We start from the raw sequence: 27,873 nt of genomic DNA on the forward strand, positions 1-27,873 counted from the left end.
CCTGTGCAGCAGAGGAAACTCGACTCCTAACATTACCCCTCCTCCTAGGGCCCCCCCTCCTTGGGCCTCGCTACGTTCGAAGGCAGCAATGAGCTGCGGGGCCCGAATGTGCTCAACAGGCTCCCAGGACCTGTCCTCGGGGCCATAACCCTTCCAGTCCAGCAAATAAAATTTTTTGCCACGTACCACCTTGCACCCCAAAATAGCGTTCACCTCATAATCGTCCGTAGACGAACCCGATGTCCCAGCAGATGAGTCGGAAAACCGGGACATATACACGGGTTTCAAGAGGGACACATGAAAGGTGTCGGTGATACCCAGGCGTGGTGGAAGGGCCAAACGATAGACCACAGGATTAACCTGCTCAAGGACCTTGAACGGGCCCAAGTAGCGAGGAGCAAATTTAGTGGACTCAACTCGCAGCCTGATGTTACGGGCGGAGAGCCACACCAAGTCGCCAGGAGCAAAGGTCGGAGCGGGGCGCCGATGAGTATCGGCGGAGGACCTCATTCTCTCCTTATAGGCCCGAATGGCATCCTGAGTGCGGTCCCAAATATCCTGTGCCTCCACAGCCCAGTCTGCCACCCTGGAGTCAGCGGAAGACACGGGCATTGGCACAGGTACCCGTAGATGCTGACCATAGTTGAGGAGGAATGGGGTTTGTCCAGTGGAGTCGGCTACGGCGTTGTTCAGTGCAAACTCTGCCCATGATAGCAAGGATGCCCAGTCATCCTGCCTGGCTGAAACAAAATGTCGCAAGTATGTGACCAAGGTCTGGTTGGCCCTCTCTACCAACCCATTCGTCTCGGGATGGTAAGCGGAAGAGAGATTCAACTCAATACTGAGAAGACGACAAAGCTCTCTCCAGAACCGAGACGCAAACTGGGGACCCCGGTCACTGACAATTTTGTCAGGCATACCATGTAGGCGGAAGATGTGTTTAATGAACAACGCTGCCAAGGCCCGTGCAGAAGGTAACCGTGGTAGTGGCACCAAATGCACCATTTTTGAGAAATGATCGGTGATGACCCAAATGATGGTACAGCCGCGAGACTTGGGTAAACCCACGACAAAGTCCATCCCGACCATCTCCCAGGGCCTATCTGCCACCGGCAAGGGATAGAGCAAACCAGCTGGCCTTTGACGCGGAGATTTATTTTTGGCGCAGGAGACACACGCCAGAATATAATCCCTGACATCCCGGACCATATGCGGCCACCAGTACGTCCTCGCCAGTAGCTCAGATGTCCTCTTTGTCCCAAGGTGTCCACCCACCCTGGACGAATGAGCCTAAGAGAGAACCTCCGGTCGCAAATTAATGGGCACAAAAGTCTTGCCCGGAGGCACAGACACTAGCGAAACCGGCGCTACGGTTCTCAGGCTCTCAGAAGGGACAATAAGCCGAGGCTCCTCTTCCTCCTCCTCAGTTGACATAAGGGAGCGAGAGAGAGCATCAGCACGAATATTCTTCTCCCTGGCGAGATAATGAAGGGAAAAGTGGAACCGGGAGAAGAACAAGGACCATCTGGCCTGGCGAGAATTTAGCCACTGGGCTGTTTGCAAATAGACCAAATTTTTGTGGTCCGTGTACACTTGGAAGGGAAACCGCGCACCTTCCAGAAGATGTCTCCACTCCGAAAAAGCCAACTTCATTGCTAGCAACTCCCTATCCCCGATGGAGTAGTTTCTCTCCGCTGGCGTGAAGGTCTTTGAGAAGAAGAAGCATGGATGCTTCCGTCCTTGAGCATCCTTTTGATAGAGGACTGCTCCAGCACCAACGGATGAGGCATCCACCTCCATTAGGAATGGCTTATCCACATCGGGACGATGTAAGATGGGAGCGCTAGCAAAGTGGGACTTAATAGAAGTGAAGGCCTTGGAGACCTCTTCCGACCACAATTTGGGATTCACTCCCTTCTTGGTGAGGGCTACCAAGGGAGCTACCAGAGTTGAGAAGTGGGGAATGAACTGGCGGTAATAGTTAATGAACCCCATAAAGCGCTGCACCGCTTTAAGAGAATGGGGCTCTTGCCAGTCCATCACAGCCTGTAGTTTGGCAGGATCCGTAGCCAATCCCTGGGCGGAGATGATATAGCCCAGGAAAGGTAAGGACTCCTGCTCAAACATACACTTCTCCAACTTCGCATAAAGAGAGTTTGCCCGTAGGAGGTCGAAGACTCTGCCAACATCTCTCCGGTGGGAGTCAATATCTGGAGAAAAGATGAGAATATCATCCAGATAGACTACAACTGAGGTGGAAAGCATATCCCGGAAGATGTCGTTGACAAAGTCTTGGAAATCGGCTGGGGCATTACAGAGCCCGAAGGGCATCACCAGATACTCATAGTGCCCATCTCTGGTGTTAAACGCCATTTTCCATTCGTCCCCCTCACGGATGCGAATCAGGTTATAAGCACCCCGCAGATCTAGTTTAGTAAACACTCTAGCTCCCCGAAGCCTATCAAAGAGCTCAGATATCAAAGGCAAAGGGTACTTGTTCTTAACTGTGATAGCATTAAGACCCCTGTAGTCTATACATGGACGTAGTTCTCCATTCTTCTTCTGCACGAAAAAGAACCCTGCCCCAGCAGGTGACACTGACTTCCTGATGAACCCTCTTGCCAGATTCTCTTGAATGTACTGAGACATTGCCTCCATCTCCGGGAGAGATAGTGGATAGACTCGACCCCGGGGAGGCTCAGCACCAGGCAAGAGGTCAATAGGACAGTCATAGGGGCGGTGAGGCGGAAGGGTCTCCGCAGCTCTTTTGGAGAACACGTCTGCATAGGGCCAATAGTGCTTGGGGAGAGAGCAAAGATCTGCGGGTACCTGTGTAGTAGCAACCTGAACGCACTCCCTCTGACATCTACCCTCGCAGGATTTACTCCATCCCAAAATTCTCCCAGAGGACCACTCAATATGAGGAGAATGGTAGCGAAGCCATGGTATCAATAGGACAGTCATAGGGGCGATGGGGCGGAAGGATCTCCGCCGCCTTTTTGGAGAACACGTCTGCATAAGACCAATATTGCTTGGGGAGAGAGGAAAGATCTGTGGGTACCTCTGTAGTAGCAACCTGAACGCACTCTCTGTAACACCTGTTCCCACAAGATTCAACCCATCCCAGAATTCTGCCTGAGGACCACTCGATGTGAGGAGAGTGGTACCGTAACCAAGCTATCCCCAAGAGAACCTCATCAATTCCCTCAGGAATGATGAGTAGAGATATAATCTCCTGATGAGATGGTGACATGGACAGAGTAAAAGGGATAGTTTGATGTGTAATCTGTGTGGGCAGTGTCGACCCATTCACCACTCGTACCGTTACTGGTTGAGATAGCATGACCAGGGGAATTGCGTGACGTTGGGCGAAGGCAGAAGACATAAAATTGCCCTCCGCCCCAGAATCCACACAGAGTTCTACCGAGTGGGAGGATGAGCCTAATGTTATTGTCCCCTTAAAGGACAATTTGGAGGCAAACGTCGCCGTGTCTAGTGCACCTCCACCAACTACCAGTGGACGCTGACGTTTCCTCGACCGCTGGAGACATCTGGAGGCGAGATGTCCTGACTGTTGGCAAAGATGACAAATCTGGAGTGCACGAGCGGTCCGGGACTTAGATCCCGCTCGTGACACTACCACAGGCTCATGGGACTCAGGAGCCTGGTCTGGAGATTCCAAAGGTTTGGTGAAGGTGGGAGCCAGCCGAAACCTCTGCCTACACTGAGCTCGCTCTAACCTCCGCTCGTGAAAATGGAGGTCAAAACGAGTGGATAGAGTTATTAATTCCTCCAGTGTGGAGGGAATCTCCCTAGTGGCCAGGACGTCCTTAACGTGGTCAGCCAGCCCCCTCCAAAATATAGGAATGAGGGCTTTATCCGACCACTCCAGCTCAGATGCTAAGGTGCGGAAGTGGACGGCAAAATGGCTGACCAAGAACGCGCCCTGAGTCAATGCCAACAGTTGGAGCGCCGTATCATGGGTGACACAAGGTCCTAAAAAGACCTGTTTCAGAGTGCTCAGAAACAACGGAGCACTCTGCACCACATGATCGCCACGCTCCCATAGCAGCGTAGCCCACTGCAACGCCCTGTCCGATAGTAGAGAGACAATAAACCCCACCTTAGCCTGCTCTGTAGGGAAACGAGAGGCCAGCGGCTCGAGATGGATAGAGCACTGACTCACGAAACCCCTACAAGACTTACTGTCATCAGAGAATTTCTCTGGTAGCGGGAGGCGGGTTAGAGTCGGGACAGGAGCTGCAGTGGACAAGGTGGCTGCAGCAACACTAGCAGCCTGAACAGCGACAGCAGTGACATCCACAGCTGAGGTTGAAAGCTCAAGAGCCGCCAACCTTCCCTCCAGCTGCTGGATGTACCGCTGAGAACGCTGATCGTCCATCATTTACTAGCCAGACCTGGGCGCTAGTATTATGTTACGACTGGCGGAACGCACCAAGTACAAGATGATATGATACTTGGTGTGTTCGCAGTCCGAGGTCCACCGTGCAGGTGAAAACCCTGCTGCTAGTAGAGAGGACGATATGTCGGTACAAAAAGATACACACATGGGTTAACTTCACCCAGTGTGGAGGAAGCGAACCCTGTTGAGTCACAGGGCCACGGTACCGCACAAAGAGCGCAAGCAAAGAGTCTCAGAACTCAATCCCAAGATTTAGGATTTGAGTTCATAAAGACCTCATGCGCTCGACACCACTACTGGGGTGTCAGAGTGACAGAAATAATATAGTTTGTGGCACAAGAGTGCGTGCGGTGCCGCACAAACGGACGCTGCTAACCACCCAGGCTTGGGTCAGGTAAGACCCAGTTATGTGTGTAACGTGCTGTTGGATAAGTCGGGCGCTAGATAGCAAACATACACCTTCCGCGAACAGTCATCCAATAGGGAGGGTTATTTAAAGAGCGACTTTCACTCACAACATACACACGTATAATCAAGACAATACTAGCGTATGGCCGTGCGGTCATGCGCGGCTTATATAGTTGCAGCACAGGAAGCTGCTACCGAAGTTTTGCCCTTTCAGGACCTTCCAGGAGGACCAATGGGATGTGCTGCAATACCTGAGCATTTGACCCTCGATCTCTAACGGGAGATCCTGCCCTGGGCATGCTCAGACAGAGAAAAGCAGGACTTAGATCCAGAAACATCCACTCGCCGCTGCCCAGCACTGGCTTCAATGGCAGAAGCAGGAAAAGCAGCAGTTACTCTTCGCACAGAGTCAGACTGAGCGAGACGCTGGGATCGACGTCCCTGCTGAGCAGACTCCACTGCGGCTGGAGAAGAATGGGAGACCGCAGCGGAGACGGATCGAAATTCCCCCTGTGCAGCAGAGGAAACTCGACTCCTAACACACTATTTGGCCAAATCCTGTGGAAATCGTCCCTCAAATATTTTTCCTAATGTTCAAAAGCCATTTTGCTATTCATATTTCATGTATTTCATATTAGACAATGCTTTGGCATGATAGAGTGCAACCTTTTTTGTATATTGTATATGGAGTTAGCTGCTTCTGGTATGCACCTATTCACACTAGTTTGGATGTGCCAGTCTTTTTTCTATGTTAGATTACTGACTGAGCACTCGTCCATTCACCATGTGTTTTTTAATTACATCTAATCACACTTGGTTCTGGCCAACCCATATGTAGGCTTTGCTGAAAGAGGTGTCCACATTCACCCAAGCATACAGACGTTAGCCTTCGGTAAGTGTTCACATTTGGACAGGAAGGTCAGGGACCCATCAGTTTAATGAGACCACCTTGACGATGGTTGATGGGCTCACACTATTTGGCCAAATCCTGTGCGAAGCGTCTCTCAAATATTTGTCCTAATGTTCAAAAGCCCTTTTGCTATTCATATTTTACGTATTTTATATTAGACAATGCTTTGGCACAATAGAGTGCAACATTTTCTTGTATATTGTACAATTTTCATAGTCATGAAAATACAGAAAAATCTTTAAATGAGAAGGTGTGTCCAAACTTTTGGTCTGTAACATATATACATACAGTGGCATATAAAATTTTATGCACCGATGATTAAAATTACTGTTATTGTAAACAGTTAAGCAAGTTGGACATGAAATGATCTCTAAAAGAACTAAAGTTAAAAAAAAGTATATTTTTACATTTTAAAAATTACAAAAGGGAAATTGGGCATATGCAAAAGTTGTGCCAGCTGCATGGTTAGTAGCTACTAGCACACCCTTTTGAAAGTATCACAGCTTGTAAACACTTTTTGCAGTGAGCCAAGAGTCTTTAAAATCTCGTTTGACAGATTTTCATTCATTCTTTCTTGAAAATTGTTTCCAGTTCTGTGAGATTCCTGGGTTGTCTTGCATCCTCTGCTCTTTTGAGGTCTAGCCACAGAATTTCAATGGTGTTCAGATCAGTGGACTGTGAGGGCCATTGTAAAACCTTTATCTTGTGTCTTTTGAAGTTGTCTTTTGTTGATTTTGATGTGTGTTTAGGATCATTATCCATTTTTAGAAGCCATCTTCTTTTCTACTTCAGCTTTTTTTAATGTTTGCATCAAGCATAGTTCAAGAAAAGGAACTGCTCTTTCAACATGACATCACAAAATGTAAGAGGTCCATGACCACTCCAAGCAGGAGAGATTGGTTCAAGGCAGAACACACAGGTAATTATCAACTTCCTGCTGTTAAGTGTTTAGCCCTATAGAAAAAAACTTTTTAAGGCTTGATTCACCCCTTAACAGAAACATTTCCATATTATGCTATTACCCTTTTAAGTCAAATAGATTTCAGGGATAACATTTGACCCAATTAGGAAGCTGAAGTGATTGTGAATAAATCTCACCTGCTTTGATGTAATTGAAAATGACGACAGGTGAACTAGAGAGGCAAAAGCAAGAAAACCATAAATAAAGAAAGGTTAAGTAGGTGGCAGAAATAACTGATCTCTCTTAATCATTTCAAAATGATTTTCCTCTATTATTGCTCTTTGCTAGTGTCCTTGTAACTACTGGTAGCATAAGGTGATACCTGCAGCCCATGCAGATTTCACAACTATTCTGGCTCCTCCAAAATGGCACTTCCATAAGTGCTGTTGCCAGAAAGTTTGCTATATCTCCCAGCAAAATCTGAAAGGTATAGAGCAGATAACAGGTTGGTAACGGCAAGAGGTAAGAAGAGGCCACAGGAGGGATGGAATTTGCTTTTATATGTGAGAAATAACAAAAATAACACTGCTAGAGCCCTGCAAAACAAATTCTGTGGAGGTTTCTGACCAAACTTATGGAAAAAGATTCCATGAGCTGGGTATGGGAGCCTAACATTCTGTAGTTGAATGTGATCTCTTAGACCATCGCCATGCAGCTCAATTGGATTTTGCCAGAGAACATCAGTTTAGCATGTCCATGAATGATGACTCGTTCTCTTCATAGATGAGAGCATTTCCACCCTGAGCATTTGTGACAGATGTGAAATAGTATGGAGCTGCTGAGACAGGGTTTGTGGGTGGATTAGTGATGGTTAGGGTTGAGCGACCTTGACTTTTTTAGGGTCGAGCCGGGTTTCGCGAAACCCGACTATCTCAAAAGTCGAGTCGAGTGAAATCGGCCGATTATGGCGAAAAGTCGAGGATCGACCGAAACACGAAACCCAATGCAAAGCCAATGGGATTTTTTTTTTTTTTTTCTTCTCTCTCTCTCTCTCTCTCTCTCTCTCTCTCTCTCTCTCTCTCTGGCGATAGGTCTTAGGGGCGTGGACGCCTATGTCATCACTCTGCCCACGCCCCTTCATTGGCTGAAAAAAATGGCGCCAAGCGCGTCATACGAAACGCGACTTTTTCATGAAACCCGACTTTGCCAAAAGTCGGCGACTTTTGAAAATGAACGATCCGTTTCGCTCAACCCTAGTGATGGTCTATGTAGGCATATCCTTAGAAGTTTGGAGAAACCTTCGTACAATAGCCAACAGTACCTTGACTGCTGTTTGATACCATGATGAAATCCTCAGAACCATTGTTTGGCTCATCCTGCAGCAGGACAATTCCTGCCCTCTGGTGTCATTGACTCCTATTCCTCAGATCTGAATCCAATTGAGAACATCTGGCATATTACGTATTAGTGCATCTGATGCCACAAAGTATCACTAACAGACGGTCCAGAAGCTTACTGATGCCCTCACCCAGGTGTATGAGCAGATCTCCCAAGACACCATCTACTGTCTCGTCAGGAAAATGCCAAGACATTGCTTGGATCGCATATAGGCACATTCCTTCTATCCACACTAAAGAGATGCAGTATGAATTGCTGTGGTGAAGATAATACAAGTTGGAAACACCTGAGAATTTAATTTTTTTTTTTATATTTTTGGAGTGATTTAAAATCCAGCCCTTAATTAGAAGATACATTTGCTTTCCATTGACTGATGATTAGAGATGAGTAAATCACTTCACAGAACCTCTGTCAAAGATCCAGGTTAGTGCTCTCTGACAATGGACAGTGGTTGAACAAATTTTTGGACCTTCAGGGTTCCTTGGTAAGGCATTTGATTTGCCAGCTTGGCAAGACGTAATTTGCTCAAGTAACGATGCACTAGAACAGCAATTCATAAGACGAGCCCTGGATCCTGGAAAGTCAGGAAATTTGCGTAGCTCCTGCCCACAGCCAAAGAGCACTGACCTGAACCGTGAATCCGGGTTGCGGAAAGTGATCTCATCTCTACTGTTAATATATTATTTGGTCCTCTACAAATTTCCCAATATAAATTAGTAAAGCTGTCTGGCTTGAAATCGAGACACAATATGTGAATTAATTGTTGCTTTAATTTTTTTGAGTAGTGAACTCTGAAGCAGAGAACACTTAAAATGTAAATTTAGATTTCCACATTAATAGATAAATCATCACCAAATTCAGAATTTCTCATTAGATCACATTGTGTTAGCAATTCTGACATTGAGTTTCTTTCAGAACCAAATTCTTGTTACATAAAATTTCATCAGAGTGCATTATCATGACAGGGGATACATCTGTAGGCTCCCAAACATGTCACTAACCTTGCCAAAGCTGGGCTATTTTTCTTTGTAATGTATCACACTCATATATTATCAAATAGCGGTACACTGCCAAGAATTTCTAACACTCATTAACACAGTGTTGTACGTGTTTTCCTCTGACATTTGCACATGTTATTCAGGCACACAGCTGTCTACAGTAATAACATCTGTGAGGAACTTTGAATCACATTTTGCAACATTGTGTTATATGTTTATATACCTAAGTTTCTTAGTGCCACTTTTATAGACTTACCCTTGTGGCATAGCCTTATAGGACCTGTGGTTATTTCATTCACTTTAAAGTAAATGGTGGCTTTATAGACCATATGAACTACAGCAAAGTTGCTAACAAACAGCAGCTCTCGCTCTGATGACCTTCGATTTGTGCATGTTTTACATAGACAATGAATAATTTGATTTGCAGAATATACTACTATAAACTACATTTCTCCTGTAGTTGCTTTTTCAAACACGAATAAACTATTAACTGTAAATATTCATGGAAAATTCAACTGATCGCCATGGTGTTTTTATAAATTAAGGGGTTGTCTCTAATGGGCCCTTTTATTTGAAGAAATACCCTACCAAAAGTAGGAAAGGATTCTACAGTAGACTTCTAGATCCTGCTAAAACCATCCAATTTGACATTAATTTTAAAACAATTAAAGGGGGTTGCCTGGTCCAAATCAATAAGTCTGCAATTACTCTGTGTGACTGCAGACTTTATGAATCTCCCTGGCGGATTCACCAGTTTCTGAACCAGGACTGGAGAGTATGTATGTGTTATATTGTACATACTCCCAACTACAGCCCACACCCCTTGACTAGCATTGCGGCTTATCAGTGGGCACGGCCAATTAAAGAATACAGCCTTGCTCCATACAAATGAAAAGAAGCGAGGCTGCGCCCACTGGCTGGGAGCATGTATTATCCCGAATATTTAAAAAATCCTGGAGAACAGAAATACCAGAAGATTGGAGAAGGGCAAATGTGGTTCCTCTCTTCAAAAAGGAAAGTAGAAGGGGACAGAAAGTTACAGGCCAGTGTGCCTTACTTCTATACCAGAAAAGATCTTTGAACAAACTATTAAACAGCATGTATGTAAAGGTACCGTCACACTAAGTGACGCTGCAGTGATACCGACAACGATCCGGATCGCTGCAGCGTCGCTGTTTGGTCGCTGGAGAGCTGTCACACAGACAGCTCTCCAGCGACCAACGATCCCGAGGTCCCCGGTAACCAGGGTAAACATCGAGTTACTAAGCGAAGGGCCGCGCTTAGTAACCCGATATTTACCCTGGTTACCAGCGTAAAAGTAAAAAAACAAACACTACATACTTGCCTTCCACTGTCTGTCCCTCGGCGCTCTGCTTCTCTGCCCTGTGTAAGCACAGCGGCCGGAAAGCAGAGCGGTGATGTCTCTGTTGAACAAAAGCAGGACCAAACCATGATGCTGCCATCACCATGTTTGACAGTGGGGATGGTGTGTTCAGGGTGATGAGCTGTGTTGCCTTTACACCAAATATATCGTTTGGCATTGTTGCCAAATAGTTATATTTTGGTTTCATCTGACTAGAGGACCTTCTTCCACATGTTTGGTGTGTCCCCCAGGTGGCTTGTTGCAAACTTTAAACAACACATTTTATGTATATTTTTGACAAATGGCTTTCTTCTTGCCACTCTTCCATAAAGGCCAGATTCGTGCAGTGTACGACTGATTGTTGTCCTATGGGCAGACTGTCCCATCTCAGCTGTAGATCTCTGCAGTTCATCCAAAGTGATCATGGGCCTTTTGGCTACATCTCTGATCATTCTTCTCCTTGTTTTAGATGAAAGTTTAGAGGGACGGCCGGGTCTTGGTAGATTTGCAGTGGTATGATACTCTTTCCATTTCAATATGATCGTTTACACAGTGCTCCTTGGGATGTTTAAAGTTTTGGAAATCATTTTGTGTCCAAATCTGGCTTTAAACTTCTCCACAACAGTATCACAGACCTGCCTGTTGTGTTCCTTGGTCTTCATGATGCTCTCTGTGCTTCAAACAGAACCCTGAGACTATCACAGATCAGGTGTATTTATACGGAGACATGATTACACACAGGTGGATAATATTTATCATCATTAGGCATTTAGGACAACATTGGATCATTCAGAGATCCACATTGAACTTCTGGAGTGAGTTTGCTGCACTGAAAGTAAAGGGGCCGAATAATATTGCACGCCCCACTTTTCAGTTTTTGAATTTCCAAAAAACAATTGGTATTTTTTTGTTTGAAGCATGATATGTGGGAATAGGTTGAAAAGTTCCAAGGAGCCGAATACTTTTGCAAGGCACTGTAAACAGGGAGAAGAAATACAAGATTCTACTTCTGGAAAAGAAAAGTGAAAATTACATCTACAGAATAAGAGGAATAGAACTAAGCCACAGTACATGTGAAAAAGTATTGGATATACTAATAGATTATAGACTTTACATAAGTCAACAGTGTGATGCATCAAAGTAAAGGCAATCACAGTTCTGTTATGTATTAAGAGAAGCATAGAGTCTAGATCACATGAATTAACTATACCCCTCTGCTCCTCCTTGGTCAGGCCTTGTCTAGAATACTGTGTCCAGTTCTGGGCACCATATTTAAAAAAGACATTGAAAAACTGGAGCAAGTTCAGAGAAGAGCAACCAGGATGGTGAGCGAACTGCAAAGTTTCTCCTACGAGGAAAAATTAAAGGATCTGGGAATGTTTAGCTTGCAAAATAGAAGGCTAAGAGGAGACTTAATAGCTGTCTGCAAATATTTGAAGGGATGTCACAGTGTAGAGGGATCATCCTTATTCTCATTTGCACATGGAAACATGATAAGCAATGGAATGCAACTGAAAGTTAGAAGATACAGACTAGACATTAGAACAAATTTTTCATAGTGAGGGTGATCAATGAGTGGAACAAGCTGCCAAGAGAGGTGGTGAGATTTCCTTCAATGGAAGTCTTCAAGCAGAGGCTGGACAGACATCTGTCTGAGATGGGTTAGTGAATAGTGGGCTGCATTGAGCAGGGGTTTGGACACGATGACTCTTGAGGTCCTTTCCAACTCTAGTATTCTATGATTCTATTACCCATACATCCCCTCTGGTCCCATGTCAGAAACCGGTGAATCCCTGTAGCGGCAGGTAGTGTTTGCCGAACCCACTGCTGTTAGTGTCTAATGACTAAATAACACAGCCAATGTCTTCCTTTAATAAGTTTTCTCTAAAGGACAGAACCATATCAGTCATATGTAAAGAACTGGTTAGAGGGATTGTCCAAGACTTTGATACTGATTATCTACTGACAGGGTAAGTCATCAATATCATATCAATGGGAATCCAACCCCCGACAACTCTTAGCAGGCTATGCAGCAATAGTAGTAAACAAAGCAAACAACCACAACACTGCTATTCCATACACTGTGTTGAGGCCATTTTCAAGTCCTGTCTACTTGCCCCAATTAACTTAATCATGAGCTGAGCTGCAGTAGTCGAGTACAGACACTATATACACAGTGTATGGCACTGTGGTGATTCAGGTCTCTATACTTTGCTGTCCCATCTCAGCTGTAGATCTCTGCAGTTCATCCAAAGTGATCATGGGCCTTTTGGCTACATCTCTGATCATTCTTCTCCTTGTTTTAGATGAAAGTTTAGAGGGACGGCCGGGTCTTGGTAGATTTGCAGTGGTATGATACTCTTTCCATTTCAATATGATCGTTTACACAGTGCTCCTTGGGATGTTTAAAGTTTTGGAAATCATTTTGTGTCCAAATCTGGCTTTAAACTTCTCCACAACAGTATCACAGACCTGCCTGTTGTGTTCCTTGGTCTTCATGATGCTCTCTGTGCTTCAAACAGAACCCTGAGACTATCACAGATCAGGTGTATTTATACGGAGACATGATTACACACAGGTGGATAATATTTATCATCATTAGGCATTTAGGACAACATTGGATCATTCAGAGATCCACATTGAACTTCTGGAGTGAGTTTGCTGCACTGAAAGTAAAGGGGCCGAATAATATTGCACGCCCCACTTTTCAGTTTTTGAATTTCCAAAAAACAATTGGTATTTTTTTGTTTGAAGCATGATATGTGGGAATAGGTTGAAAAGTTCCAAGGAGCCGAATACTTTTGCAAGGCACTGTAAACAGGGAGAAGAAATACAAGATTCTACTTCTGGAAAAGAAAAGTGAAAATTACATCTACAGAATAAGAGGAATAGAACTAAGCCACAGTACATGTGAAAAAGTATTGGATATACTAATAGATTATAGACTTTACATAAGTCAACAGTGTGATGCATCAAAGTAAAGGCAATCACAGTTCTGTTATGTATTAAGAGAAGCATAGAGTCTAGATCACATGAATTAACTGTACCCCTCTGCTCCTCCTTGGTCAGGCCTTGTCTAGAATACTGTGTCCAGTTCTGGGCACCATATTTAAAAAAGACATTGAAAAACTGGAGCAAGTTCAGAGAAGAGCAACCAGGATGGTGAGCGAACTGCAAAGTATCTCCTACGAGGAAAAATTAAAGGATCTGGGAATGTTTAGCTTGCAAAATAGAAGGCTAAGAGGAGACTTAATAGCTGTCTGCAAATATTTGAAGGGATGTCACAGTGTAGAGGGATCATCCTTATTCTCATTTGCACATGGAAACATGATAAGCAATGGAATGCAACTGAAAGTTAGAAGATACAGACTAGACATTAGAACAAATTTTTCATAGTGAGGGTGATCAATGAGTGGAACAAGCTGCCAAGAGAGGTGGTGAGATTTCCTTCAATGGAAGTCTTCAAGCAGAGGCTGGACAGACATCTGTCTGAGATGGGTTAGTGAATAGTGGGCTGCATTGAGCAGGGGTTTGGACACGATGACTCTTGAGGTCCTTTCCAACTCTAGTATTCTATGATTCTATTACCCATACATCCCCTCTGGTCCCATGTCAGAAACCGGTGAATCCCTGTAGCGGCAGGTAGTGTTTGCCGAACCCACTGCTGTTAGTGTCTAATGACTAAATAACACAGCCAATGTCTTCCTTTAATAAGTTTTCTCTAAAGGACAGAACCATATCAGTCATATGTAAAGAACTGGTTAGAGGGATTGTCCAAGACTTTGATACTGATTATCTACTGACAGGGTAAGTCATCAATATCATATCAATGGGAATCCAACCCCTGACAACTCTTAGCAGGCTATGCAGCAATAGTAGTAAACAAAGCAAACAACCACAACACTGCTATTCCATACACTGTGTTGAGGCCATTTTCAAGTCCTGTCTACTTGCCCCAATTAACTTAATCATGAGCTGAGCTGCAGTAGTCGAGTACAGACACTATATACACAGTGTATGGCACTGTGGTGATTCAGGTCTCTATACTTTGCTTAGGTCAACGTGGAACCTACTAACAGCTTATAGGTGGGAATGCCTATGGGCAGTGTTATGTTTGCTAATGACAGGTGTTATGAAGGCAATCCAGAAACACAGTGTGCTTAGCGATCAGAGCGCACACAGTGATTTGACAAATACCCAAAAATACAAGAACGAGCTCTGAGACGTGGAAACTCTGTAGACTGCACACCTGATCCTATCCTAAACACAACTAAAAGCGGCTGTGGATTGCGCCTAACAACTACCTAGGCAACTCGGCACAGCCTAAGAAACTAGCTAGCCTGAAGATAGAAAAATAGGCCTGACTTGCCCCAGAGAAATTCCCCAAAGGAAAAGGCAGCCCCCCACATATAATGACTGTGAGTAAGATGAAAAGACAAAACGTAGGGATGAAATAGATTCAGCAAAGTGGGGCCCGATATTCTAGGACAGAGCAAGGACAGTAAAGCGAACTTTGCAGTCTACAAAAAACCCTAAAGCAAAACCACGCAAAGGGGGCAAAAAAAACCCACCGTGCCGAACTAACGGCACGGCGGTACACCCTTTGCGTCTCAGAGCTTCCAGCAAAACGAAAGACAAGCTGGACAGAAAAAAAGCAACAAAAAAGCAAAAAGCACTTAGCTATACAGAGCAGCAGGTCACAGGAACAATCAGGAGAAGCTCAGATCCAACACTGAAACATTGACAAGGAGCAAGGATAGCAGCATCAGGCGGAGTTAAGTAATGAAGCAGTTAACGAGCTCACCAGAACACCTGAGGGAGGAAGCTCAGAAGCTGCAGTAGCACTTGTGACCACAGGAGTGAATTCAGCCACAGAATTCACAACAGTACCCCCCCCTTGAGGAGGGGTCACCGAACCCTCACCAGAGCCCCCAGGCCGACCAGGATGAGCCGCATGAAAGGCACGAACAAGATCGGAAGCATGAACATCAGAGGCAAAAACCCAGGAATTATCTTCCTGAGCATAACCCTTCCATTTAACCAGATACTGGAGTTTCCGTCTAGAAACACGAGAATCCAAAATCTTCTCCACAATATACTCCAATTCCCCCTCCACCAAAACCGGGGCAGGAGGCTCAACAGATGGAACCATAGGTGCCACGTATCTCCGCAACAACGACCTATGGAATACATTATGTATGGAAAAGGAGTCTGGGAGGGTCAAACGAAAAGACACAGGATTGAGAACCTCAGAAATCCTATACGGACCAATAAAACGAGGTTTAAATTTAGGAGAGGAAACCTTCATAGGAATATGACGAGAAGATAACAAAACCAGATCCCCAACACGAAGTCGGGGACCCACACGGCGTCTGCGATTAGCGAAAAGTTGAGCTTTCTCCTGGGACAAGATCAAATTGTCCACTACCTGAGTCCAGATCTGCTGCAACCTATCCACCACAGAATCCACACCAGGACAGTCCGAAGACTCAACCTGTCCTGAAGAGAAACGAGGATGGAACCCAGAATTGCAAAAAAATGGAGAAACCAAGGTAGCCGAGCTGGCCCGATTATTAAGGGCGAACTCAGCCAACGGCAAAAAGGACACCCAATCATCCTGGTCTGCAGAAACAAAACATCTCAGATATGTTTCCAAGGTCTGATTGGTTCGTTCGGTCTGGCCATTAGTCTGAGGATGGAAAGCCGAGGAAAAGGATAGGTCAATGCCCATCCTACCACAAAAGGCTCGCCAGAACCTTGAAACAAACTGGGAACCTCTGTCAGAAACAATATTCTCAGGAATGCCATGCAACCGAACCACATGCTGAAAGAACAAAGGTACCAAATCAGAGGAGGAAGGCAATTTAGCCAAGGGCACCAGATGGACCATTTTAGAAAAGCGATCACAGACCACCCAAATGACTGACATCTTTTGAGAAACGGGAAGGTCAGAATTGAAATCCATCGAAATATGTGTCCAAGGCCTCTTTGGGACCGGCAAGGGCAAAAGCAACCCACTGGCACGAGAACAGCAGGGCTTAGCCCTAGCACAAATCCCACAGGACTACACAAAAGTACGTACATCCCGTGACAGAGATGGCCACCAGAAGGATCTAGCCACTAACTCTCTGGTACCAAAGATTCCAGGATGACCAGCCAACACCGAACAATGAAGTTCAGAGATAAGTTTATTAGTCCACCTATCAGGGACGAACAGTTTCTCTGCTGGACAACGATCAGGTTTATTCGCCTGAAATTTTTGCAGCACCCGCCGCAAATCAGGGGAGATGGCAGACACAATGACTCCTTCCTTGAGGATACCCGCTGGCTCAGATAAAGCCGGAGAGTCGGGCACAAAACTCCTAGACAGAGCATCCGCCTTCACATTTTTAGAGCCCGGAAGGTACGAAATCACAAAGTCGAAGCGGGCAAAAAATAACGACCAACGGGCCTGTCTAGGATTCAAGCGCTTGGCAGACTCGAGATAAGTCAAGTTCTTATGATCAGTCAATACCACCACGCGATGCTTAGCTCCTTCAAGCCAATGACGCCACTCCTCGAATGCCCACTTCATGGCCAGCAACTCTCGATTGCCCACATCATAATTACGCTCAGCGGGCGAAAACTTCCTGGAAAAGAAAGCACATGGTTTCATCACTGAGCAATCAGAACCTATCTGTGACAAAACCGCCCCTGCTCCAATCTCAGAAACATCAACCTCGACCTGGAACGGAAGAGAAACATCTGGCTGACACAACACAGGGGCAGAACAAAAACGACGCTTCAACTCCTGAAAAGCTTCCACAGCAGCAGAAGACCAATTAACCAAATCAGCACCCTTCTTGGTCAAATCGGTCAATGGTTTGGCAATGCTAGAAAAATTACAGATGAAGCGACGATAAAAATTAGCAAAGCCCAGGAACTTTTGCAGACTTTTCAGAGATGTCGGCTGAATCCAATCCTGGATGGCTTGGACCTTAACAGGATCCATCTCGATAGTAGAAGGGGTAAAGATGAACCCCAAAAATGAAACTTTCTGCACACCGAAGAGACACTTTGATCCCTTCACAAACAAAGAGTTAGCACGCAGGACCTGAAAAACCATTCTGACCTGCTTCACATGAGACTCCCAATCATCTGAGAAGATCAAAATGTCATCCAAGTAAACAATCAGGAATTTATCCAGATACTCACGGAAGATGTCATGCATAAAAGACTGAAACACAGATGGAGCATTGGCAAGTCCGAACGGCATCACTAGATACTCAAAATGACCCTCGGGCGTATTGAATGCAGTTTTCCATTCATCTCCTTGCCTGATTCTCACCAGATTATACGCACCACGAAGATCTATCTTAGTGAACCAACTAGCCCCCTTAATCCGAGCAAACAAGTCAGATAACAATGGCAAGGGATACTGAAATTTAACAGTGATCTTATTAAGAAGGCGGTAATCAATACACGGTCTCAGCGAACCATCCTTCTTGGCTACAAAGAAGAACCCTGCTCCCAGTGGTGATGACGATGGGCGAATATGTCCCTTCTCCAGGGATTCCTTCACATAACTGCGCATAGCGGCGTGTTCGGGCACGGATAAATTAAATAATCGACCTTTAGGGAATTTACTACCAGGAATCAAATTGATAGCACAATCACAATCCCTATGCGGAGGTAGAGCATCGGACTTGGGCTCTTCAAATACATCCTGATAATCAGACAAGAACTCTGGGACCTCAGAAGGGGTGGATGACGAAATCGACAAAAATGGAACATCACCATGTACCCCCTGACAATCCCAGCTGGATACCGACATGGAATTCCAATCCAATACTGGATTATGGGTTTGTAGCCATGGCAACCCCAACACGACCACATCATGCAGATTATGCAACACCAGAAAGCGAATAACTTCCTGATGTGCAGGAGCCATGCACATGGTCAGCTGGGCACAGTATTGAGGTTTATTCTTGGCCAAAGGTGTAGCATCAATTCCTCTCAATGGAATAGGACACCGCAAAGGCTCCAAGAAAAACCCACAACGTTTAGCATAATCCAAATCCATCAGATTCAGGGCAGCGCCCGAATCCACAAACGCCATGACAGAAAACGACGACAAAGAGCATATCAAGGTAATGGACAGAAGGAATTTGGACTGTACAGTACCAATGACGGCAGACCTAGCGGACCGCTTAGTGTGCTTAGGACAATCAGAAATAGCATGAGTGGAATCACCACAGTAGAAACACAGACCATTCAGACGTCTGTATTCCTGCCGTTCAACTCTAGTCATAGTCCTATCGCACTGCATAGGCTCAGGTTTAACCTCAGGCAGTACCGCCAAATGGTGCACAGATTTACGCTCGCGCAAGCGTCGACCGATCTGAATGGCCAAAGACAAAGACTCATTCAAACCAGCAGGCATAGGAAATCCCACCATGACATCCTTAAGAGCCTCAGAGAGACCCTTTCTGAACAAAGCTGCCAGCGCAGATTCATTCCACTGAGTGAGTACTGACCATTTCCTAAATTTCTGACAATATACTTTTCTCAGCCTGATCCACTGAATTAGGCTCATCGTACAGCAATCCGAGCGCCAGGAAAAACGCATCGACACTACTCAATGCAGGGTCTCCTGGCGCAAGAGAAAATGCCCAGTCTTGAGGGTCGCCGCGCAAAAAAGAAATAATAATCAAAACCTGTTGAATAGGATTACCAGAAGAATGAGGTTTCAAGGCCAGAAATAGCTTACAATTATTTTTGAAACTTAGAAACTTAGTTCTATCTCCAAAAAACAAATCAGGAATAGGAATTCTTGGTTCTAACATAGATTTCTGATCAATAGTATCTTGAATTTTTTGTACATTTATAACGAGATTATCCATTGAAGAGCACAGACCCTGAATATCCATGTCCACACCTGTGTCCAGAATCACCCAAATGTCTAGGGGAAAAAAAAAAGTGAACACAGAGCAGAAGAAAAAAAAAAAATGATGTCAGAACTTTTTCTTTCCCTCTATTGAGAATCATTAGTTTGGCTCCTTGTACTGTTATGTTTGCTAATGACAGGTGTTATGAAGGCAATCCAGAAACACAGTGTGCTTAGCGATCAGAGCGCACACAGTGATCTGACAAATACCCAAAAATACAAGAACGAGCTCTGAGACGTGGAAACTCTGTAGACTGCACACCTGATCCTATCCTAAACACAACTAAAAGCGGCTGAGGATTGCGCCTAACAACTACCTAGGCAACTCGGCACAGCCTAAGAAACTAGCTAGCCTGAAGATAGAAAAATAGGCCTGACTTGCCCCAGAGAAATTCCCCAAAGGAAAAGGCAGACATATAATGACTGTGAGTAAGATGAAAAGACAAAACGTAGGGATGAAATAGATTCAGCAAAGTGGGGCCCGATATTCTAGGACAGAGCGAGGACAGTAAAGCGAACTTTGCAGTCTACAAAAAACCCTAAAGCAAAACCACGCAAAGGGGGCAAAAAAAAACCACCGTGCCGAACTAACGGCACGGCGGTACACCCTTTGCGTCTCAGAGCTTCCAGCAAAACAAAAGACAAGCTGGACAGAAAAAAAGCAACAAAAAAGCAAAAAGCACTTAGCTATACAGAGCAGCAGGTCACAGGAACAATCAGGAGAAGCTCAGATCCAACACTGAAACATTGACAAGGAGCAAGGATAGCAGCATCAGGCGGAGTTAAGTAATGAAGCAGTTAATGAGCTCACCAGAACACCTGAGGGAGGAAGCTCAGAAGCTGCAGTACCACTTGTGACCACAGGAGTGAATTCAGCCACAGAATTCACAACAGGGCAGACCCCAAGCAATCTAAGGATTGGTCATCAGTACTAAAATCATCAACGATAGCTGTCATTCAAGTGTGAACATTAAAATATATAGAGTACCTGGAGAAATGTAACTATTTTTTCTCATTTTAACCCTGTATGCAACTTTATAATGTTTTATTCATTTTATTAGATAAAAGGTAGAGAATTTATACACATTATTTAGACCATATGGCAGGTTTTAACAGGAGATAACACATACAATAATTGTTACAAAAATGTTAGTGCTTACCTTTAATTAACTGTATAACCCCAGGAACTATAATTATCAGAATTGCTATAAGCTTGCAAAAGGTCAAGAAAATCTGAATCCGAGCACTCCAGCTAACACTCATACTGTTCAGGACCATTACAATTGCTAAGGGAAAGAAAAAAAGGAAACATTTATTAGAAACCTTTTAGCATTTACAACTGCAAGAATGACATTAATTTATTTTAACTGGATTGGGTAAGGGTGTTAGTCACAATAGCTATGCAACATATTAACTCCTTAACACTGAAATAGCAACATCAAGAAGGAAAAGTCAATTAATTACAGAAATCACAACAGTGATAGGCATACTGAGTTGCAAGTGATGAAAAGATGGAAGCCAAATTTTCAAAATAGCAGTGGCTCGTGCGCAGAAGAACAATGAAGCCATAGCCTATTGCAGGGCAGAAAAGGTAATTATAATTGCGCGACTGCAAAGCGCAGGTGCGGGATTCCTAGGCCAGCAAACACGTCACAGTGCACTGTGACACTAATGGGAGGGGGTTGACATTTAAATGAAGTTTTTTTCCAAGCATTGCATGCCCCGGTGCATGGAAGAACTCAATACCATACCAGAATAAAAGACGATTTCTGCACATTAAGATGGCAGATATGGGCATACAGGTATGACTATTTTAACCATTTTATTACCTATATGCCCATAATAATAGGTAAAGAAAAGTCCCACGGGGTGATAGATTCTCTTTAAACCTTTTTCTATGTCCAGCATAGTGTAAAATGAAACCCTGACACTGCATCAATGGTACCTGAACCCTTAAGCCACACCTGCGGTACGTGAATCTTGGCACCGCTCTGGCAGTACCTGAGCCTTGACACTGCACCACGTAACCTGAGTTTGGCACCGCTCCGGCGGTAGCTGAGACTGAAGCTGCATCCGTGGTACATGAGCCTGACACCGCTCCTACAGTACCTGAGCGATTTTTTATTCATTTGTTCAGAAAAAATATAAGATTAGGTTGGCAATCCTGGCAGAAAGAAACTAAAAAAAAATGGTGACATTTTGAGTGCAAGACTCACAAACAAACCTTAAAGGAGCATAAATCCGTATGTAAAAAGAGACTACAATTCATAACAGCCTTATGTGCAAAAAAAAACACTTACTTTTACTTTACCTTGTATGATGCATAGTTTTAGCCTAGTGTGCACACAGGCTTTTCTCAATTTTGATACTGTTCTGAATACCAAGTATAGAACACTATAACTAGTTACCCTGTTCTAAAAACCACACATTTAGGATACAAGCTATTAAACATCATATTAAAAAGTCAACAAGGGCAAGACATAAACCACAATAAATACACAAATGGCTGGTCACCATGGTGGTCATGCTTCCATATAATAATAACCAAGGTTATATGCCTTTCTGAGCTCAGTCTTGTTTATTGTATTCACCCACAAAACCCATTAATCTTAGAACAGCAAGCTATTTTTTGAATACGATTATATAACTTACAAGATCATATTTTTATTTATTTACTGTTTATATTATCACTGAAATTGGTCCCTGTATGTAATATTGTGTACAATCTAATTACATTATCTTAATCACATGCATTAAGAAAAATGCCTAAGGCTGCATTTACATTGGCCAATTGTTGCCGTTAAACAACTGTTGATAAGCTATATATAAGCCGATCATTGATAATGGTTATAGCCTGGTTAGACAGACCTATCAGGCACACAGAGAAATCATTAATATAATTGTTCTACGTCCATAGACTTTCATTGTTCTTGGCAGCACGTGTTCTGTTGCAGGATGTGTGCTGCTGATAACGATGATATTTTAGCACCCATAGGAAGCCAAGAAACTTATCAATATTTTTTTTGCTAGAGAGGAAGTAAAGCCAACAATCCTGAGGAAGCCACAAAGTAGTAGTTCGTCTTACTTGAATCTCAGGCCCAGTACTGCAAGGCAACATTGCTAAAAACTGATCCATTGTGCTCCACTGATATATAATGCCCAATATGTATCGCTGGTAGATTTGGTGCAAATTGATTAGCATGACCCAACCCATTGGCCTTGTCAGTCGTCTTTGGTTGCTGGAACCGGGGATGCCTCAAGTAAGAGGTGGTTCATAGGGATCCTGCCCAGCAAGCATAGATTACTGAAATGGTTGCTGGGCTGGGTCCTGCAAATTGATACACATGATATCTAATCACGAGGCTTTACAGGCTTTACATGTATTATAGTCAAGTGTTATGCTTTGTACAGTGTATGAAGAGGTATTATATAAATTCCAGCATTTATTTTATCATCCAGTTCTTTGTAGACTAGAGAGAAAATAAAAGGAAAAGAGATCTAGAGCAACTGCATTCTCCCCACAGATACCTTGGCTGGAGCACAGCGCAAGGCTGTAAAATTAAAACACCCCCATGTCAATACATTATATTCTGAACCCTACGATGTGATTAGGCATAAGAGTGGAATATTCTGTAACCTAGAAACAAACATGGAATAAAAAGTTATTTTGGAAGATTTAAGAAAAGTATTAATTTTGTAAAGCCAGCTCTAATTGGAGCATTGTGCCAACTTTGCCTTGGGCATCACAATTCCTATTCTGACTTTGGTCTGAATCCATCTTTTTCTGCCAGTACACTAAAAAGTAAAAATCTTGGTCTAATTATAAATGTGAAGTTTACTATAAGGCAGAATGTTCCCTCATTAAATATATTGCTTCTCTACAAAATAAAATCCCTTAAAACCAAAAATTCTACTATCAAATTTATGGGGCTGAAAAGGGTGGTCTGATGCTGATTAACTTCATTCTGCAGTGTACATACAGTGGGCAGTTTTTATTTTTGATTGTATAGTGGAGCGATTACTCAGGGGTTGTCCAGTAGTGAACATTATAGCACATTCTATCAGTTAGTCATTTCTTTGTTCTTAATTACTGAAATGGCATTATTTGTAGAGATGTGCGGACACCTGTTCGGGTCCAGCAGGTTTGACCAAATAGTTACAAAAAGAGTTTTTCTCACTGTGCTACTGGGGATCTCATTGAGGTTACCGCAGTTCAGCCCGGCTGCGAATGCAGCCTCAGTGACTGGAGGTAACCTCGATGATGTCACCGCCGGTCACTGATGTTGCGCTCACAGCAGTCCTGTCACCAGTGGTTCTCAGCCTTGACGGTTGCATCTTGGCACCATCAAGGTTGAAAACTATTTATCACCCAGGCACTTATTACTTCGTGAGACAGCAAGAAGGAGAAGTGAGGGATATTGTTTTTTTTTTTTAATTTTGTTTAATTACAGGAGAATGAGGGCTTCCTTTGGATTAGGCTTTAGCTGAGTATAACTGTGTTTGTTATTTTTAAATAAAAAAGTAAAAGTGTGTTTTGTTTTATTTCTATTAAAGGACTTTATTCTGTCTGTGTCTTTATTTATTTACAGCGCTTTATTATAATCAAAGTGCCGGCCTTTTGCATGTGAGCATGGACACATGAGTGGATTATATTCTCTTATTGGTCGAGCCATAGTTAAATAGCAGGGACCCCCTCCCTAACGCATGCTTCCTGAGGAAGTCGTAACGAAACGTGCGTTGAGGCGGCGGGGACCGGGCACTACCGACACAACAGCCTTTAGCATTGGTAAGATATGTTATATTCCTCCTCATAACCTTTTGCCATGTAGTTTAGCGGTGTTATATTGAATTCAGCTTATGCACTAGCACCTTATTGCAATACGGTTTTACAATTGGTATTTCCCACTGTCCACGGGATGTTTTTCACCCATATGCTATGATTATTGTAAGGATTTCTACCTAGCTGTTTTTTCTGCGGCAGGATATTTGTGGAGGACATACCTCTTGTTTCTTTATTGTTCTAGGCTAGTATTGTGTATGTGTGTGCCTGGTCTTCATGACTTGATGTCCAGTCATTTTTAGATCTAAAGTATTGATTTTGTAATATACAATAAAGACATTTATTGATTGGATTATACTCAGGTTTTTGGTCTTTTTGCACTAGTCTGTTTGTGGTATTTAATATGTTCATGAGTTATATTTCCTCTATGCTATTTTGGGAGTTTTTTTCAGTGTTAATATACATATTTAGTACTGCTGAGTTCAGAAATGTCCAATATATCAAAATATAAAATAAAAAATGATCGGTAAATGCCGTGTAACGGGCAAAAAATCTAAAAGCCAGAAATACATTATTTGGGTCTCCGCAACATTGCAAAAAAATGCAATAAGAGGCATCAAAACATTGTATTTACCACAAAAATGGAATCAGTAAAAATACCAGCTCAGGGTGCAAAAAATAAGCCCTCACCCAGGTCTCAGAAAATGGTGACATAAGCTATTTTTTTTTTTTTTTTACAAATGTCTGAATTTTTTTCACTATTTAAATGAAAAATTAGCTATACATTTGTATCTGCTTACTAATACTGACACGGGGAGTCATATTATCAGGCCATTTTTACCAGATATTGAGCATGGTAAAGAAAAAAAAAAGAAAAACATTGTGGAATTACACTTTTTTTTTTGTGCAATTTCCCTGTACTTGGATTTTTCCCCTATTTTCCAGTACACTATATGACAGAATGAATGATATAATTCAAAAGTACAACTTATCCAGCAGAAATCAAGCCTTCAAACAGCTATATGGCTGGAAGAACAAAAAATTGATGACTCATGGAAGAAGGGAAGGAAAAATTTAAAAAGAAAATTGTGAAGAAATTGATGTACTTTTCTCTGATCCTGATATGTGTGTCAACTAGTAAATACTTATTTTCCCCAGAAAATAATTTGGAAGCATCTTTCTTTAGAATTTTGTATTGTCATCTACTCTCATGGAAATTTCTGAATAGACAACTAGGTGTTACTAATCATATTGTCAAAGGGGTGTGTCTCTAATATAGAACTGGAGCCACTGATAGCACAGTGTTACAGTGCATATGGACCCACTCCCAATTGGTAACACCCAGTTATCAACACAGTTTTATAGAAAGATGTTCCAAAGTTTAGAATCCCTTTATCCCTTCCTTTTTTTTTTTTTTGGAAGTGCATTTGAACAGCAAGGTGGATTGCTGTTAAGGGAAGTAGAGAAAAAAAAATCTTTAAATCTTCAGCATAGCGAGTGTGAGCGAGCTGAGTGTGATATGAGTGTAAGTGTGGATGGCGGTAAGTGTGACTTGTGATTCAGTGACTTTGGATTCAGGGAGTTTCCAAGGGAGGAATTACTGAATTGCTGTCTGTATCTTATTAATACTTTGTATTTATTTTTTTTATTTTTTTATTTAACTTTTCTGTCTGGTGCAATCCCCATTAGGAAATGTGCTCCACTATTGTTAATGCCATCCAGTGCACATCTTGTCACATGTATGCAATCCTTGAGCAGCCGATCGAGGGTGCATACTGCTGTGCGAGATGTGAGCACGTGTGCATTTGGAAACCCAGATTCTGACTCTAAATGTGCAGCTTGCAACACTGAGATCCATAGACGATATGGAAAGGAGTCTTCTGCTCACGGAGCAGACGCTCAATGGGACAGATGAGGGGGGAGATGGTAGGATGGAGCTGCAGGATGGTGAAGTAGCAAGCTGGGTGACAGTTAGGAAGCGGGGTAGAGGGAAGAGTGCTAGGGAGGCTAGCCCTGATCTGGAACACCCCAATAAGTTTGCTAAGTTGGCAGATGAGGGGGGTGCCAGTACAGGGGTAGCACTGCTGCAGCCAGGCATGTCCTCTGAAAGCCGGAGGAGTGACTGCTCCAGTAAGGAGGGAAATAGGAGAGCAGGGCAGGCCAGACAGGTGCTGGTAGTGGGCGACTCAATTATTAGGGGAACAGATAGGGCAATCTGTCACAAAGACAGGGATCATCGAACGGTGTGCTGCCTACCTGGTGCTCGAGTCCGACACATCGCTGATCGGGTGGACAGATTATTGGGAGGGGCTGGTGAGGATCCAGCAGTCATGGTGCACATTGGCACAAATGACAAAGCTAGAGGTAGGTGGAAGGTCCTTAAAGATGATTTCAGGGAGTTAGGCCGCAAGCTGAAAGCAAGGACCTCCAACGTGGTATTTTCCGAAATACTGCCTGTACCACGTGCAGCGGGAGATTAGGGAGGTTAATAAGTGGCTCAAGAATTGGTGTAGGAAGGAGGGGTTTGGGTTCCTGCAGAACTGGGCCGACTTCTCAGTTGGCTACAGGCTCTACGCTAGGGATGGGTTGCACCTCAATGGGGAGGGTGTAGCTGTGCTGGGGGAGAAAATGGCTAGAAGGTTGGAGGAGTGTTTAAACTAGGAATTGGGGGGGAGGGTATCCATTTTATAGGAGGGGAAGATAGTGCAGATAGAGACCTGGGCACAAATAAGGAAGTTGGGGGTGGCGGTGGCATGGGGGGTGGGGTCAGAACAGTTAATAATTTAAGAAAGAATAGAGGTACAGAGAGGAACATCAAGTGCATGTATACTAATGCCATAAGCCTCGCCAACAAAATGGACGAATTAGAACTAATGTTGTTGGAGCATAATTATGACATGGTGGGGATATCTGAAACGTGGCTGGTTGAGAGCCATGACTGGGCTTTTAACTTGCAGGGCTATAGCCTGTTCAGAAATGACCGTACAGATAAGCGAGGGGGAGGGGTGTGTCTGTATGTAAAATCGTCCTTAAAACCCATCCTGCGTGATAATATTGGTGAATTTAATGAAAATGTAGAATCCCTGTGGGTGGAGATAAGGGGAGGGGGAAAAATAATAAATTACTGATAGGGGTTTGTTATAAATCTCCAAAAATAATGGAAGCAATGGAGAATATCCTCGTAAAGCAAATAGATGAAGCTGCGACTCAAGGAGAAGTCATTATTATGGGGGACTTCAACTACCCTGAAATAGATTGGGGAACAGAAACCTGCAGTTCCAGCAAAGGTAATCGGTTTTTCACAACTATGAGAGACAATTACCTTTCACAACTGGTTCAGGACCCAACAAGAAGGGGGGCACTGCTAGACCTAATATTAACCAACAGGCCAGACCGCATAGCAAATGTAAGGGTTGGGGGTCATTTGGGAAATAGTGATCACAAAATAATAAGTTTTCATGTATCCTTTAATAAGATTTGTAGTAGAGGGCTTACAAGGACACTAAATTTTAGGGCAAATTTCCAACGGATGAGAGATGATCTTGGTGCAATTAACTGGGACGATATCCTGAGACATAAAAATACACAAAGAAAATGGGAGACATTTATTAGCACCCTGGATAGGACCTGTGCACAATATATACCGTATGGGAATAAACATACTAGAAATAGGAGGAAACCAATATGGCTAAATAGAGCTGTAAGGGGCGCAATAAGTGACAAAAAGAAAGCATTTAGAGAATTAAAGGAAGTAGGTAGTGATGAG

General features: G+C 43.6%; 1 protein-coding gene across 1 annotated transcript in view; it reads right to left on the reverse strand.

Annotated features, from left to right (window-relative positions):
* SLC7A11 (solute carrier family 7 member 11) overlaps positions 1-27,873 on the reverse strand; it is a 478,205-nt gene that overhangs the window by 338,957 nt on the left and 111,375 nt on the right. The window contains exon 4 of the mRNA XM_069743955.1: positions 20,488-20,613. Coding sequence (XP_069600056.1) covers positions 20,488-20,613 — 126 coding nt within the window. The remainder of the gene's footprint in view (positions 1-20,487; positions 20,614-27,873) is intronic.

This window comes from Ranitomeya imitator, chromosome 1, assembly GCF_032444005.1.
Source record: "Ranitomeya imitator isolate aRanImi1 chromosome 1, aRanImi1.pri, whole genome shotgun sequence".
In the NCBI taxonomy this organism is placed as follows: Eukaryota; Metazoa; Chordata; class Amphibia; order Anura; family Dendrobatidae; genus Ranitomeya; species Ranitomeya imitator.